Source organism: Electrona antarctica, assembly GCF_951216825.1.
Source record: "Electrona antarctica genome assembly, contig: scaffold_80, whole genome shotgun sequence".
NCBI lineage: Eukaryota > Metazoa > Chordata > Actinopteri > Myctophiformes > Myctophidae > Electrona > Electrona antarctica.
Window position 1 is genome coordinate 104,913 of NW_027638308.1, and position 16,865 is coordinate 121,777.

Below are 16,865 nucleotides of genomic sequence, written 5' to 3' on the forward strand. Positions count from 1 at the left end.
TCTACACACCCTCCGCCAACCTAGTCCCCATATATGGGGGACATGGGGAGAGCAACGGACTTGAACTCATGCTTCCTTCATGCCTGAGTGTCCAAGTCGCTCCTTTACACCTGACAGGGGGGAGTTTCCTTGGTTGGACGTAGCGCGTGGAAGGAACACGTTATTCCAACCAGTTCCTTTCCCCTCCATCAGGCGCCCCGGCTGGCCAGGGGGAGGCAGTTTAGAGACCAGGATTACTGCATGTTTTTGTGAAGGCACCTTGCCGCTTCTTGACACTATACCAGGGGTCCTCAATAGGCGGACCGCGGTCCACGGCTGGACCGCGGACCACCTCTCTGTGGACCCTGGGGGGGGTTTGAAACTTGACAAAATAAAAGTGTTCTTTGTGCCTCAACACAATACCTCTCATTTGCTGTGAATTTTTGGAGGGGAATATTTGTGAAACATTTTATTTCCATACTCTGCACCCCAGTATTGGTTGTTTGGGAGGGGATCCGATTCGTATAAGCTTGCCTTGGTGTGACTGTACTAAAAAATATAGAGCCCCGCTCTCCGCTGGCCGCTGCGTGGCCCGCGCCGCGCTCATGGGACCGGACCTTAGTCTTTTTCAAAAATTATTAGTGGACCTTGAGCATTTCTAGTTGAGGACCCCTGGACTCTACTGTCTGGGTGGTCCAAGGTCTAGTTGAGGACCCCTGGACTCTACTGTCTGGGTGGTCCAAGGTCTAGTTGAGGACCCCTGGACTCTACTGTCTGGGTGGTCCAAGGTCTAGTTGAGGACCCCTGGACTCTACTGTCTGGGTGGTCCAAGGTCTAGTTGAGGACCCCTGGACTCTACTGTCTGGGTGGTCCAAGGTCTAGTTGAGGACCCCTGGACTCTACTGTCTGGGTGGTCCAAGGTCTAGTTGAGGACCCCTGGACTCTACTGTCTGGGTGGTCCAAGGTCTAGTTGAGGACCCCTGGACTCTACTGTCTGGGTGGTCCAAGGTCTAGTTGAGGACCCCTGGACTCTACTGTCTGGGTGGTCCAAGGTCTAGTTGAGGACCCCTGGACTCTACTGTCTGGGTGGTCCAAGTGGTCGTCACGACTTCCAGCAGTGTTATTTTGTTTTTGACAGCAAATTTAGATTTTTAGTTTTAGTCATAGGCTTTTGAATAGTTTTCATTTAGTTTTAGTCACATGTTAGTCACCTGGAATGTTTTAGTGTTAAGTCTAGTTTTAGTCGACTAAATGTCATAAGATTTTAGTCGACTAAATCTAGTTGATTTAGTCGACAAAAATATATTTGTGTGGGCCTTGATGCCGTCGTAATGACTGATTTTACACTTTCTGAAAATAGCCGATATACTGTACAAGCTCACGTGTCACGCTGCGACGCGATGCAACCAAGTGTAAAATTACTTATAGTGGATCTCTTGTCCACTAGTCCCTTCCTAACATTTTAGTCTAGTTTTTATCTGTTGACGAAATTGTCAATATATTTAGTCATCATAGCTTAGTTATCATTTAGTTTTCGTCAGTGAAAAAAGGCAGTCGACGAACATTTTTAGTCTTAGTTTTAGTCGACGAAATCAACAGTGTATTCCAGATCCTAGACTTCAGGTACTACTAACTACTACTAGCCTGTCTCTTCATGGTCTCGTTCTGCTCCTTGATGGCGTCAAAACTACTAACTACTACTAGCCTGTCTCTTCATGGTCTCGTTCTGCTCCTTGATGGTACTACTAACTACTACTAGCCTGTCTCTTCATGGTCTCGTTCTGCTCCTTGATGGCGTCAAAACTACTAACTACTACTAGCCTGTCTCTTCATGGTCTCGTTCTGCTCCTTGATGGTACTACTAACTACTACTAGCCTGTCTCTTCATGGTCTCGTTCTGCTCCTTGATGGTACTACTAACTACTACTAGCCTGTCTCTTCATGGTCTCGTTCTGCTCCTTGATGGTACTACTAACTACTACTAGCCTGTCTCTTCATGGTCTCGTTCTGCTCCTTGATGGCGTCAAAACTACTAACTACTACTAGCCTGTCTCTTCATGGTCTCGTTCTGCTCCTTGATGGTACTACTAACTACTACTAGCCTGTCTCTTCATGGTCTCGTTCTGCTCCTTGATGGTACTACTAACTACTACTAGCCTGTCTCTTCATGGTCTCGTTCTGCTCCTTGATGGTACTACTAACTACTACTAGCCTGTCTCTTCATGGTCTCGTTCTGCTCCTTGATGGTACTACTAACTACTACTAGCCTGTCTCTTCATGGTCTCGTTCTGCTCCTTGATGGTACTACTAACTACTACTAGCCTGTCTCTTCATGGTCTCGTTCTGCTCCTTGATGGTACTACTAACTACTACTAGCCTGTCTCTTCATGGTCTCGTTCTGCTCCTTGATGGCGTCAAAACTACTAACTACTACTAGCCTGTCTCTTCATGTTCTCGTTCTGCTCCTTGATGGCGTCAAAACTACTAACTACTACTAGCCTGTCTCTTCATGGTCTCGTTCTGCTCCTTGATGGCGTCAAAACTACTAACTACTACTAGCCTGTCTCTTCATGTTCTCGTTCTGCTCCTTGATGGCGTCAAAACTACTAACTACTACTAGCCTGTCTCTTCATGGTCTCGTTCTGCTCCTTGATGGCGTCGAAGCTGGACCTGAGCCTCCGGTTCTCCTTGCTCCTGTCACGGACCGTCGCCTGCAGTTGACTCACTTCCTGCTGATGTTTCTGGTGACACATGCGCACGCACACACGCACACACACACACACACACACACACACACACACACGCAGGCACACACACACACACGCAGGCACACACACACACACACACACACACACACACACACACGCGCAGGCACACACACACACACACACACACACACACACACACACACACACACACACACACACACACACACACACACACACACACACACACACACACACACACACACACACACACACACACACACAGAGTAAATACGCTTTAACATCAGCAGGTGTGCACAGCAGCAGCAGTATGTGTGATGATCATTATCTATTATCTTTTACCACAAGGTGTCATAGTGTCTGTAGTGTCAGTGTCTGTAGTGAAATCCATATAAGGGCACACAGAGACAGGAAGTCAGGTCGGACAGAGTAGATTTGTCTACCTGTGTGATTGACTAAAGAAGGAGTTAAAGTTAAAGTACTTGGTCATCATTGAATCAACAAACAGAACAGGGTACCAGGAGTAAAAACTCAACTATAAAGCAAAGAAGCAATTTGCGCCAATCAACATGGATACAGTATATTGGATAAACCAGAGCGTTTGAACTAAGCTGACTGGGAAATGTCGACAGCAACTGGCGTGCCTTTAACCCATTCTGGGCGAGAATTATGATTATGTTATGCTTTAGCTATTGAAAAATAGCAGATCTACAAGCTCATAGCTGGCGCGCTATGAGCTTGTAGGTCTTCTATTTTTGAAAAATCGAAGAACCACTGACATAGAAACATAGCTTTTTCAGAAAACTGTCAGGATGTAGAAGACATTTTTAGAATCTGATCTCAGGTCAGAATGGGTCAAACAGCAATTCCAGCTGTATATCGCACAAGCTGCCATTGTAATGCTACAGGCCCACAAGCTATTGAGATGAGATGCTGTGCCTCCCTAAATCCGGGCACATCCTTAGATCCTCGGATAAGGCTCTCCTGGATGTCCCTCGAACAAACCTAGTTACCCTCGGGCACCCAGCCTGTGGAGCGCACTGCCAGTGCACATACGGGTAGCACCATCCGTCCCCCTGTTTAAGTCACGTTTGAAAACCCACCTTTACACAGATTGTTTTTTAACTGTTTTATAGCCATTTGTATATGTTATTTTTATTTTGTTACCGTTTGTTGTTTCTTGCTGTTTTTAATCTTACACTTTGGAACTATGTTTTGAAAAGCGATATACAAATAAAGTTCATATCATATCATTGAAGTGTACAATACGTTTGTCTATGACGAGCCGGATGACAAAAATAACTTGGATAAAGTGCTCGAGAAGTTTGACAAACATTGCTCTCCAAAGAAGAACGAGACAACGAGAGATGTGTGTTTCGATCTCGAGTGCAGCAACAGTGTGAGCCTTTTGACAGTTTCCTCACTGATCTGAACTTTCTGAAGCTAAAAGCTCAGACATGCAACTTTGGTACTCTGAGATACTCTGAGGGACTCCGTGATACGGGACCAAATAGTTTGGTACTCTGAGGGACTCTGTGATACTCTGAGGGACTACGTGATACGGGACCAAATAGTTTAACAAAAAAAAACCTGTGAAAGTTTGGGCCTAGTGAAAATAGTGTCAATCGCATCAATACAGCTGTAAATGCTGTGGGGTGCCCTGACAGCCAGTGGGGAGGAGGCAGAGCGCAGCCAAGAAGAACACGCCCGCTCGGCCTCGTCATTGAACAGAAGTACTACCCCGCCTACCTGTTAGTTCCAAGGCCAAGCGTATACGCACCTGCGACACGCTACCAGGGAAGGATAAAAAGGAAGGACTGACTGCCCCTGCTCTCCTTCCCCACTGACTTCTGAGAGGGACAGTTGGGGCATGCTCAGCGGTAAGAGACATCTCACCCATTCTCTCACCCCAGGCATATATAAATGTTAATGAGAGCTTCATGTTAAAGCCCACATTTCTCCTCCTTAAAGGTAACCCGCCACCCCGAACGAATCTATAACGAGAGAGTTCCACTACCCCAGGGAAGTCTTGACGGGGAACGAAGTACCGGTCCACCCTGGGGATCCAGAGTGTGATTATCAGCTCACTTAGCGCAGTTAGGGGAAAGGAACCTAACTACCCCGTCTATTCCTGCCTGAATAACAGACGCCAGGAGAGAGAAAGATTTCAGTTATTATAAAAGACATTTTGAGTTTGCATTTAATTCCGCGCTGTTGAAAAGCGAGTCTGTAACAATAAACCGAGGCCGAGGTGGCCAACTCTGATCCTGCCTTGTGTGTCGGTGTCCGCTCAGGGCTCACAATGCACTAAGTGACTCTGTGGACTCCGTTGTAAAGAACTATGCCGAAGTCTTCAGGGGTTTTGGTTCATTGACGTTCACATACAAAATACAGCTGAAAGAAAATGCACAGCCTGTTGTGCATGCCGCACGGAGAGTTCCAGCTCCACTCAAAGAAAGAGCTGGACAGGATGACAACATTGGGAGTAATTCAAAAGATTGAGGAACCAACAGATTGGGTCAACTCCACGGTGTGTGTAAAGAAGAAAAATGGAGACCTGAGATTATGCATGGATCCAAAACATCTCAATGAGAAGATTAAGCGGGAATTCTAAAACGTGAGGAGATGGCAGGGCGCCAAAACTAACTTGACATGTCACAAGGTTTCTGGCAGCTGAAATTAGATGAGGACAGCACCAAATACTGTACCTTTAATACGCCTTTCGGGAGATATTGTTTCCTAAGACTCCCATTTGGAAAAATCTCAGCTTCTGAAATCTTCCACAGAGCAGTGGAACACATCATTGAGGGACTAGAAGATGTGTGAGATGTTATGTTGATGACATCGTCTGCTGGGGGTCCACAATCAAGGAACATAACACGTATGGGCTAAAGCTCAACCAAAATAAGTGTCAGTTTGTTCAAGAAATTGTCTTCCTGGGAGACAAGCTCTCTGCACAAGGTGTTGAGCCTGATCAAGAAAAAATAAATGCCATACAGAGCATGCCAAAGCCCACAGACAAGTCAGGTGTGTTACGCATAATGGGCATGCTAAATTTCATTGGCAAATTCATTCCCAAATTATCAGTCAAAACATCCTGCATTCGTGAGCTGCTGCATAAGGAAAATCTGTTTAAATGGACAGCCAGACATGAGAGTGAGTGGGAGAATCTCAAAAAGACACTGACCACTGCACCTGTATTGACTTTCTTTGACCCAAACAAGAGGATCAAGGTGTCAACAGATGCATCAAAAAATGGAATCGGTGGAGTTCTTACTGTTCTACTACAGACTGAAGGTGAGCATTGGAAACCAGTGGCCTATGTATCCAGAACCATGACAGAGACTGAATGCAGATATGCTCAAATACAAAAAGAGTGCTTGGGCTTGGTGTTTGGTCTAGAGAAGTTTCACAGCTAAATATATGGGTTACCCTCCTTCACTGTGGAGACAGATCATCGTACATTAGTAGCGATTATCAAAAAGAACTTAAATGACATTCAAGGTCTCATGATGAAGTTGCAGAGATATGATTTTGAGCTGGTATATATACACACCAGGAAAGCACCCGATACTTGCCGACGCGCTCTCACGAGCACCCACAAGGAGGTGTGAGAGTACAACAGATGTTCAATGCCATGTGAACATGGTTTCTGCTGCACTTCCTGTGTCAGACAAGAAGTCCATGGAGATAGCTGTTGAAACAGCGACAGACACAGAGCTGCAGCGTGTCATGGAGAACATGCAGAATGGAACGGATGTGAACCAAAGAGCCTATGGTGCTAGCGGATGTGAACCAAAGAGCCTATGGTGCTAGCGGATGTGAACCAAAGAGCCTATGGTGCTAGCGGATGTGAACCAAAGAGCCTATGGTGCTAGCGGATGTGAACCAAAGAGCCTATGGTGCTAGCGGATGTGAACCAAAGAGCCTATGGTGCTAGCGGATGTGAACCAAAGAGCCTATGGTGCTAGCGGATGTGACCAAACCAAAGAGCCTATGGTGCTAGCGGATGTGACCAAACCAAAGAGCCTATGGTGCTAGCGGATGTGACCAAACCAAAGAGCCTATGGTGCTAGCGGATGTGACCAAACCAAAGAGCCTATGGTGCTAGCGCATGTGCCAGCAACAACACCATGGCAGAAAGTAGGAATGGACTCGTTTCATCTGAAGTACTACTACTACTACATACTTCCCTGAAATGGCATTACTCTCAAACACATCATCAAGCTGTGTCATATAACACATGTAAAATCCATCTTTTCCAGACAAGGGATACCTAATGTGGCCCAGAGTGACAACGGACCTTGTTTCAATAGCAAGGAGTGGCAGAGATGTGCAGAACAGTATGACTTTAAGCACGTGACATCTAGTCCTCTGTATGCACAGTCACATGGGAAAGCTGAAAAGGGAGTCCACATTTTAAAGCAACTGCTGAAGAAAGCTGCTGACAGTGACTCAGACCCTTACCTAGCTTTACTCACCTACAGAGCAACACACCTTGAATGTGGCCTGTCACCTGCTGAGCTGCTGAACAACACAACGCTGCTGCCTGTCACCTGCTGAGCTGCTGAACAACAGAACGTTGCTGCCTGTCACCTGCTGAGCTGCTGAACAACAGAACGCTGCTGCCTGTCACCTGCTGAGCTGCTGAACAACAGAAAGCTGCATACTACACTGCCATGCATGTGAAAGCCAAATAAACATCTGGAACTGAAACTGGAGCAGAAGCTACTACAACAAAAGATAAAGCAGAAGTCATTCTATGACAAAGCAGCAAAACAGCTTCCACTTAGGATTGAAGAGCCAGCTGGTGGATGGAAAACAAAAGCCACAGTTCTTCAAGAAGTAGCCTCCACGATCGTTCACTGTGAGGACAGAGGAAGGACAGATCTTCAGTCTTCTTAAAACACCAGAGACTGTTGAGGAGCTCAGTGAAGCACCGAGTGAGTCCATCTCTCCACCTATCACAGATACACAACCCACACCATATACTCATGTTCTTAGGAGATCCACAAGAGAAAGCAAAAAGCCTGACAGACTGAGCTTGTGAAACAGACAGAAAAACATTGTTAAATTGTTACATTGTAAAAGGTTTATTGCAGGAATGGAAAGTCAAATTATCGTTTATGCTGACTACCTAAGTGTATTAATTTTATTCTGATTATTGTTGCCTTGTGATGTGCTTCGAGAGAAATAGCATTATTGGTTATTTCACAGAAAGGGGGATGTGATGATCATGATCATGATCTATTATCTTTAACCACAAGGTGTCAGTGTAGTGTAGTGTGTCCATATAAGGGCACACAGAGACAGGAAGTCAGATCATTTGTACACCTGTTTGACTGAATAAAGAAGCGTTGGAGTTAAAGTACTTGGTCATCATTGAATCAACAAACAGAACAGTACAGTATGTGTGCCGGCACGGAGCTGAATGGGCTTTTTGCACACACCTTCATCAGTGTTGACCATACTGGTCAGACAGAGTCAGTGTTAATGATACTAATGAAGGCTCTGTTCCATTCTGGTCAAACAGAGTAAAGCAAAGCAAAGTTCTTTGTTTACCCAGGGTGAATGTACTAAGCTCGAGATGCTTGTTTACAGCCAGACCCTGCTCATAGAACATTTCATGGTAGGGGTTCAATGCCTTGCTCAAGGGCACTTCAGCGGTGGTGCCGGTCCGGGGATTCGAACTGGCGACCTTCCGATAACAAGACCGCTCCGCAAACCGTTCGGCCACCGCTGCCCAGTCAGTGTTAATGATACTAATGAAGGCTCTGTTCCATTCTGGTCAAACAGAGTCAGTGTTAATGATACTAATGAAGGCTCTGTTCCATTCTGGTCAAACAGAGTCAGTGTTAATGATACTAACGAAGGCTCTGTTCCATTCTGGTCAAACAGAGTCAGTGTTAATGATACTAATGAAGGCTCTGTTCCATTCTGGACAAACAGAGTCAGTGTTAATGATACTAATGAAGGCTCTGTTCCATTCTGGTCAAACAGAGTCAGTGTTAATGATGCTAATGAAGGCTCTGTTCCATTCTGGTCAAACAGAGTCAGTGTTAATGATACTAATGAAGGCTCTGTTCCATTCTGGTCAAACAGAGTCAGTGTTAATGATGCTAATGAAGGCTCTGTTCCATTCTGGTCAAACAGAGTCAGTGTTAATGATGCTAATGAAGGCTCTGTTCCATTCTGGTCAAACAGAGTCAGTGTTAATGATACTAATGAAGGCTCTGTTCCATTCTGGTCAAACAGAGTCAGTGTTAATGATGCTAATGAAGGCTCTGTTCCATTCTGGTCAAACAGAGTCAGTGTTAATGATGCTAATGAAGGCTCTGTTCCATTCTGGTCAAACAGAGTCAGTGTTAATGATACTAATGAAGGCTCTGTTCCATTCTGGTCAAACAGAGTCAGTGTTAATGATACTAATGAAGGCTCTGTTCCATTCTGGTCAAACAGAGTCAGTGTTAATGATACTAATGAAGGCTCTGTTCCATTCTGGTCAAACAGAGTCAGTGTTAATGATACTAATGAAGGCTTTGTTCCATTCTGGTCAAACAGAGTCAGTGTTAATGATACTAATGAAGGCTCTGTTCCATTCTGGTCAAACAGAGTCAGTGTTAATGATACTAATGAAGGCTCTGTTCCATTCTGGTCAAACAGAGTCAGTGTTAATGATACTAATGAAGGCTCTGTTCCATTCTGGTCAAACAGAGTCAGTGTTAATGATACTAATGAAGGCTCTGTTCCATTCTGGTCAAACAGAGTCAGTGTTAATGATACTAATGAAGGCTCTGTTCCATTCTGGACAACCAGAGTCAGGGTGCTGCTGTTGTGCATGTTGGCTCCAACTCTGCTACACCATGGGGCCAGTGAGGCTCTCCAACGTTGAAGCACTGGGCCCTAGTGGAAAGAGGAGGGACTGCAGGCGGACCCGTGGAAGTATGATTGGGAAACCCCGTGCAGCTGGGCTTTAACGTTGAGCGCATTTGCACTTCCGCATTTTGGGCACCAAATTTTGGTGCCCAAATCGAAAAAAAGGCGGAAGTAGAAGGTCCTTCCGGGTGCTTCAAAACGCCATGAATAGCGGTGGGGGGCGGAGCTTCGCGCCAGATCAGTCTCTATCCTTCTTTATACTCTATGTGCTACACCAGTGGGTCTCAAGTGTCCTTGAGTGGGTTCCAAATGGCCCTATACGAGTCTGTAACTCTGAGTGTACAAATGGAACCTTTCGGGTCCATGTATGGTTCCATTTGGACACGCTCAGAATTATAGGGGGTTAACAGAGGCTTAATTAGTATCGTCGGTAACACCTGTGAAGGAAGGGGCCCGGGAGTAGGAGTTATATTCTGTGTGCATAGAGCCTATTGATTGGTCCACCTGCTGCAGGGTGTGCACCGTCTCCTCCAGTCCGCTCAACCTCCCCAAGGTCTCCTCCTCACCTGCTGCAGGGTGTACACCGTCTCCTCCAGGCCTCTCAACCTCCCCAGGGTCTCCTCACCTGCTGCAGGGTGTACACCGTCTCCTCCAGGCCTCTCAACCTCCCCAGGGTCTCCTCACCTGCTGCAGGGTGTGCACCGTCTCAACCTCCCCAGGGTCTCCTCCTCACCTGCTGCAGGGTGTGCACCGTCTCCTCCAGTCCACTCAACCTCCCCAGGGTCTCCTCCTCCTGCTGCCGTATCCTCCTCTCTCTCCCCTCCAGCTCCTGCTCCCACTGCTGCTGGCTTACACGCTCCGCCTAAACGCACACACGCAAGCACACACACGCACACACACACACACACATTTTAACAATTTATTTATGTCCACACAGAGGAAGTTGCATACAAGGACATAAATAGTTCAGGTGCAGCAAAGTTACATCCACAAAATCAAGGCATGTGTCGTCAGTCACGATACAACAAGCATATCGTGTCACTGAGCATTCCAATCCATGGGCACAAGTAGTGTAGGGTGTAGGCCTCCCAAGTTCCAAACCCCCTCCAACAACCAGTCCGTGGGTGTGTCCCAGGCTGGACCACCAAAGGTCCAGTCTCCCAGTCCACTCCTGCATCGCCACCCGGTGTCATATCGTTCTCCACAGCGTGGCTGATCCCATGGGCCCAAAGTCCACCCACTGTTGTTCCGACAGCGGACGGACGCACGGTCTGACGCCTCTCTTCCCGGTATCTGCTCATGGGAAGGGCCAGCAGGTCAGCACCGGCATACTGTATACGGCATACTATATACTCCATCGGTGAGCAGTGCCTTGTATAGTACTGTATGTAAGCTTGCGAACTTGAAGCACACACAGTGTCCACAGAGGTTGTGATGGTGTTGAACCACACAGTGTCCACAGAGGTTGCAAATACACCTTAAATCTGGACCCACTACATTAACGGAGGTAGTTACAACTAGGGATGTCGGTAACGGTTCATTTGCCAGCCGGGTAGCCGATGGCATTATCCGGTTAATTAACGGTTGTTGATTTTTGTTTTTTAAGCGAGTGACAGCGAGATGAGATGTGACATTGCGGGGGCAGAAAACAGCGCCCGAGCGCTGCTGTTTATGCAGCCTGGAGTGTGACAAGCTGGCCGGCGCAAATAACAGCAATTTTAGGCATGCCGCATGTGTGCAACATGACAACTGTTTTAAAGTATTGTACAGTGACAACTACAGTCTCTGTAATGTTTATGTTGTACTATTACTAAAAACGATCTAAAATAAAAGGCATTTAAGATCAGAACACGCATTTATTATTATGCAAATTAACCGTAAAGCTGATAAGCATACTCGGATATTTCTTAACGGTCGGCTAACCGGCTAGCCGGTTAACCCCCGACATCCCTAGTTACAACGGAGCAGTTTAACGTCATGCTCAGGACACATACACACAAATCTAAACCACTTAAGCCCTATTTTATACTTAGTTGTATACTATACAGGTATATACTTTTATACTTTGTATACTGTCATACTGGCTAATCAGAATGCCTGTTGTGACAAATGTATCATATTTGGCGGACATATTGAGACGTGTGAGGACACGATTTGGCGGACATTTGACCTAATTTCTCCTTTCATTGTCAATTGGCAAATAGAGACATGTGGGGTCAAAAGCTGTATATAAATCACACCCATGTGAAGTGAGGGGCGCTCTTATCATCATACATCATCCCATTCCGGCCAATCACAATTTGCGTCCTCACCTTCGTCATCAGAAACACTCACAATTGTCCTTTCATCGTCAACGGGATTTAATGTAATGTTTGTGTTAGGACAAGATTTGGGTTACACACACCAAAAGCTGGACACAGGAGGGGCTAGTGTGCCCCTAAAAAAAATCACACTCATGTGAAGTGAGGGGCGCATTGCAGTGATGTAAATAGGTTTTCAATGTAATGGGTCCCGGGATGCACAGGTGGTCATTCAAATGAGTCCCAAAAAATTCTTATGAGTCCCAAAAAAAATCACACCTGTGTGAAGTGAGTGGTGCAACTCCGTGAGGGGGTTCGCGCGGGGGGGGGGGGGGGGGAGTTCCAGACCCCCAGGAATGCGCCCAGGGGGCCGGGCCGGTTCCGGCGTGCCGTGCCGCGTCCGAAACGGTTGAGAAATGACAGAGTTACCGTGTGGCGGTCCCTCTACTGTACCCTCTACTGTACTGTACTGTCACGGTAATGTATTGGCACCCCCCGAAAGCATCATATATACAGTTAATATACAGTTAATACGTTAGGTTGCGCACAGATGGTGAAAAACAACCATGCTATTTGTGTGCTCATACCCAGACACACACATAGCTCCGTAAGGGAGTGGTTGCACCACTCAAAAATAATAATAAAACATTTTTTATAAAAGAATATATATAAAAATATCAAATAGGCCTATACAGTATTATATTTTTATGTAGGCTAGTAGTATTAGCAAGCACAACTCAGTAAGAAATACTAATAGTGGGCAACAGTGGATTTAACATAGCTTAATATACTGTGGCGTCTCCGGCGACAACCACCGGCATACACAGTCACACGTCGCCATGGCAACCAGTAGCGCGCCACTCAGACAGGCGCGCCAGAGAGTACAGAGAGTACAGAGAGCCGCTCTAGGCATCGTAGCAGAACACGCCTACCTGCCCAACCTCCTACTCGGCCAGCTGACACTAATGCCTACTCTTCAGGTAACCACCCGCACCTGCGCGTCTGAACCAATATATAACCGCCTGCCGGCTCGCGGGTCAGAGCAGGTTGGTTCACCACGCAGAGCGGCTAGACAGACAGCGCGCTCGTAGCAAAAGCCTTTGGTGGTAAGTGCACGGATCTATTCCTCCCCGCCACCATCCACCACACATGTCTGGATGGCTATCCGAATACTCATACTCTGTCCGTTCACAGGCTTTATGGAGCAGCAGCAATAACAGCAGCAACGCGAGCAGCAGCAGCAGCAGTGACGACAGCGGGCCGGACGCCGAGGCGGAGGAGGAGAGTGACTAGAGGACCCCCCATTCCTCCCGGCCTCCTACCTGCCACTCAGGTTGTACGCCCTCCCCTCTCTCTATTCTGGCATTAGAAGAGTGTCGAAGATCACCATAGCAACCGAGCCTGGCCAGCTTTTGTTCGAGTGTCGCTAAACGGGCACCGCCCCCCTTTGTTAATCTGATGCGCTCTGAAAGAAGAGAGCGCACCTTTTGAAGAGACTTTAGAGAAGCCCGGTTTATTTGTTTGATTTGGCTGAAGAGCGAGAGGAGAGAACGGTGGGCCAGACCCCGCTATTGACCTGTCTGTTGGCGAGAGAGCGCCACCCGGCGGCTCGCTGCCGCTATTGCCGCCCACAGAGAGAGAGAGAGAGAGAGAAAGAGGAAGAGGACAAGAAGAGGGTTTATTTGCTAAATCTGGTAGATCGCCTCGGGCGGACCCGAGGCCCCAGTACTATTATTTGTGACTTGTACACAGTGTATAACAGTGCCTTCTCACCCCTGCAGCCTGGGCGGACACCGGGAGCCCGAGGACAAAGGGCCTCGCCCCACCACCTGTCCACGGAACTGTCTCTCAGACTGCCTGAGAATCACTTGTACAAAATAAAAACCGTGGCCATAAAAGGCCCAGACTCTGGTTGACCATTGCCCCGTGTCCTGTTTATCTCAGAATCATCACAAGTGGTGGAGAAGTGTGGGTATTTCCCGACCCAAATCATCGCCGACAATGGAGCATGGAAACGCCATTGCCGCTCTACTCAGGAGCCAGGCAAAACTCCAAAATGCGGTCAGGGACCTGGCACGCACCTTTGAACGTGAAGGCGAACAGCGCCGACCACGAGGGGGCACGCTCACCAAGATGGGCCCCGAGGACGACGTGGAGGCATACCTGGAGGTGTTCGAACGCACCGCCGCCAGGGAGCACTGGCCAGCAGAAGAGTGGGCCAACATCCTGGCCCCGTACCTGTCAGGAGAGCCCCAGCGGGCCTATACCGACTTACCCGCTAGAGAGGCCCAAGACTACGTCCGGTTAAAGGCGGCCATTTTGTCAAGCCTGGGATACAGTCTCCCAGCCAGAGCCCACCGGTACCATCTCTGGTCGTTTACGCCCTCCGAAGCCCCCAGGCCCCAGATCGCAAGTTTAATGAGGTTGGCACAGAACTGGTTAACCACGGGAGAGGATATGCCATGGTTAGAGAGGATAGTGGTCGACCGAGCCATCCGTGCACTGCCACCCAAGGCCAAAGAATATGCTGCAGGCATTAGCCCCACCTCCGCCGACGCTCTGGTGGCCCTGCTGGAGAACCACCAGGTGAGCAACGATATGGCGAAGCAAACGCGTGGCGAACCAACCCAGAAGCCCGATGATCGACAGGGACGAGAGAAGCGGCGGCAGACGCCGACGCCTTCGCGCAACCGCCCCCCCCCCCCCTAGTCAACAGACCGAGCGAACACAGAAGCCCAGGAGATGCTACGTGTGTGGTCAAGGAGACCACCTCTCCTGGTCCTGCCCGGACCGGGCACCCGACCCGGACGCCTCCATGGCGTCAGCAGCCAGTTATGACCCCGGCCGCCCCTGCCTCCACACGGGGGGCAGTCTGAGACGCGCCACCATCCCGGTGCGCGTGGATGGAGAAGACACCCATGCGTTGATCGACTCCGGCAGTGTGGTGACGCTGGTAAGGGAAGGTCTCGCCACCGGCACCGGGCCCCCGACCCTTCCAGTCGCCTGCGTACACGGGGACGTTCGACAGTACCCAGTAGTGCAGCTCATGGTGCAGACTCCACGAGGCGATGCCCAAGTCACGGCGGGCGTGGTCCCTGACCTCCCGGTGCCCCTCCTGATTGGCACCGACTGCTCACTGTTCCGCAAGTACTGGCGGGCTGGACCCCCCCTCAGGGGACGACGCCGCCGGGGCCGACGAAGGACCGGCCCCCGCCTGGCCTGCCCGGCCCTCAGGGGGGTCCCGACCGAGGGCCCGTCCGACGAGAGCTCCACGGACCCCGACCGACCCGGGCCCAGCGCCACGCCGCCCGCCACCGTCGAGGCCCCGGACGCAGAAGCAAGCGATGACCCGTTCACTCATTTCCCCCAGCTCGACACGCCCCCGGCTCATCTTGGCGGGAAATTCGCCAGCGCCCAGTGGGCCGACCCAAACCTTGGCTCCGCCCGGAACAACGTGGCGGCCATCGATGGCGTCCTGAACCCTGGGGTGAGTGAGAACTCTTTACCACGTTTTGTAGTAAAGCGCGGCCTGTTATATCGTTGTTATAAGGACAAGGTGGGAGAGCTTGTAGAGCAGCTGCTAGTACCACAAGAATATGTGTTGCGTGTCATGTATCTGGCCCATTCACACCAGTTAGGAGCGCATCTGGGGGTCCAGAAGACCTATGACAGAATTGTCACCCGTTTCTACTGGCCGGGCGTGAAAAAAAATGTTGAGCAATTTTGCAGATCGTGCCCGGAGTGTCAGCTGGTGGCCCCCGCGCCGTAGCCCACGCCCCCCTCATACCGTTGCCCATAATCAGCGTGCCGTTCTCACGCATTGCAATGGATGTAATTGGACCATTGCCCAAGTCGGCCCGGGGCCACAAATATATACTGGTCATAGTAGACTACGCTACACGCTACCCGGAGGCCATTCCTCTGCGCACCGCCACGGCCAAAACGGTGTCCCACGAACTCATGCTATTGTTTAGCAGGGTGGGGGTCGTGGACGAGATCCTGACAGATCAGGGTACCTGTTTCATGTCCAGACTCATGACGGCGCTCTATCGCTGGCTAAAAATAAAACGGATCCGAACCTCCGTCTACCACCCCCAGTCCGACGGGCTGGTGGAGCGTTTTAATCAAACGTTAAAAAAAATGCTGAAGAAAGTAGCCGAGGAGGACGGCAAAGACTGGGACCGCCTCATCCCGTACGTGCTGTGCGCGATCCGTGAGGTCCCGCAGGCCTCCACAGGGTTCTCTCCATTCGAACTCCTGTATGGGAGGAGACCCCGCGGCCTGTTGGACCTCGCCAAAGAGGCCTGGGAGAGCCAACCGTCCCCGTTACGCAGCGTAATAGAGCACGTCGCCACCCTTCAGGAGCGCGCAAAGCGCATCTGGCCACTGGTGCGTGAGCACATGGAGAAAGCGCAGAAAGACCAAGCGCGCGTGTACAATAGAGGCGCGCTCATACGAGAGTTCCACCCGGGAGAGCAAGTGTTAGTTCTCATACCCACGACCGAGTGTAAGTTCCTCGCTCGTTGGAAGGGACCATATGAGGTGATAGAGAGAATCGGCCCGGTGAACTATCGCGTCAGTCAACCGGGACGAAGAAAAGAGACGCAGGTATACCACATAAATGTGTTAAAAAAATGGCATGTGCCCGACGCGGCACCAATATTACCGGCATTGCTAACTGTCATTTCCCCACAGACCCCGCCAGTGGCCATAGGCGAAGACCTGGCCCCCCCGCAGGTTCAGGACGTCCGGGAAATGCTGAATAGGAACACAGACGTGTTCTCTGAACTGCCAGGCCAGACCAGCGTCGTACAACATGACATCGACACGCTGCCGGGGAAAATAGTGCGCCTCCGCCCCTATAGAATCCCCGAGGCCAGGAGAGCAGCGGTTCGCGAGGAGGTAAAGAAAATGCTGCAATTAGGAGTCATAGAAGAATCTTACAGCCCCTGGTCCAGCCCCATTGTGCTCGTCCCAAAACCAG

At 49.4% G+C, this 16,865-nt stretch overlaps 1 protein-coding gene across 1 annotated transcript in view; it reads right to left on the reverse strand.

Annotated features, from left to right (window-relative positions):
* Positions 1-16,865, reverse strand: part of ccdc138 (coiled-coil domain containing 138) — a 76,793-nt gene that overhangs the window by 43,906 nt on the left and 16,022 nt on the right. Inside the window, exons 6-8 of the mRNA XM_079531063.1 lie at positions 10,355-10,443; positions 10,086-10,125; positions 2,601-2,720 (exon numbers count right to left, since the gene is read on the reverse strand). Of these exons, the coding sequence (XP_079387189.1) occupies positions 2,601-2,720; positions 10,086-10,125; positions 10,355-10,443 (249 nt within the window). The remainder of the gene's footprint in view (positions 1-2,600; positions 2,721-10,085; positions 10,126-10,354; positions 10,444-16,865) is intronic.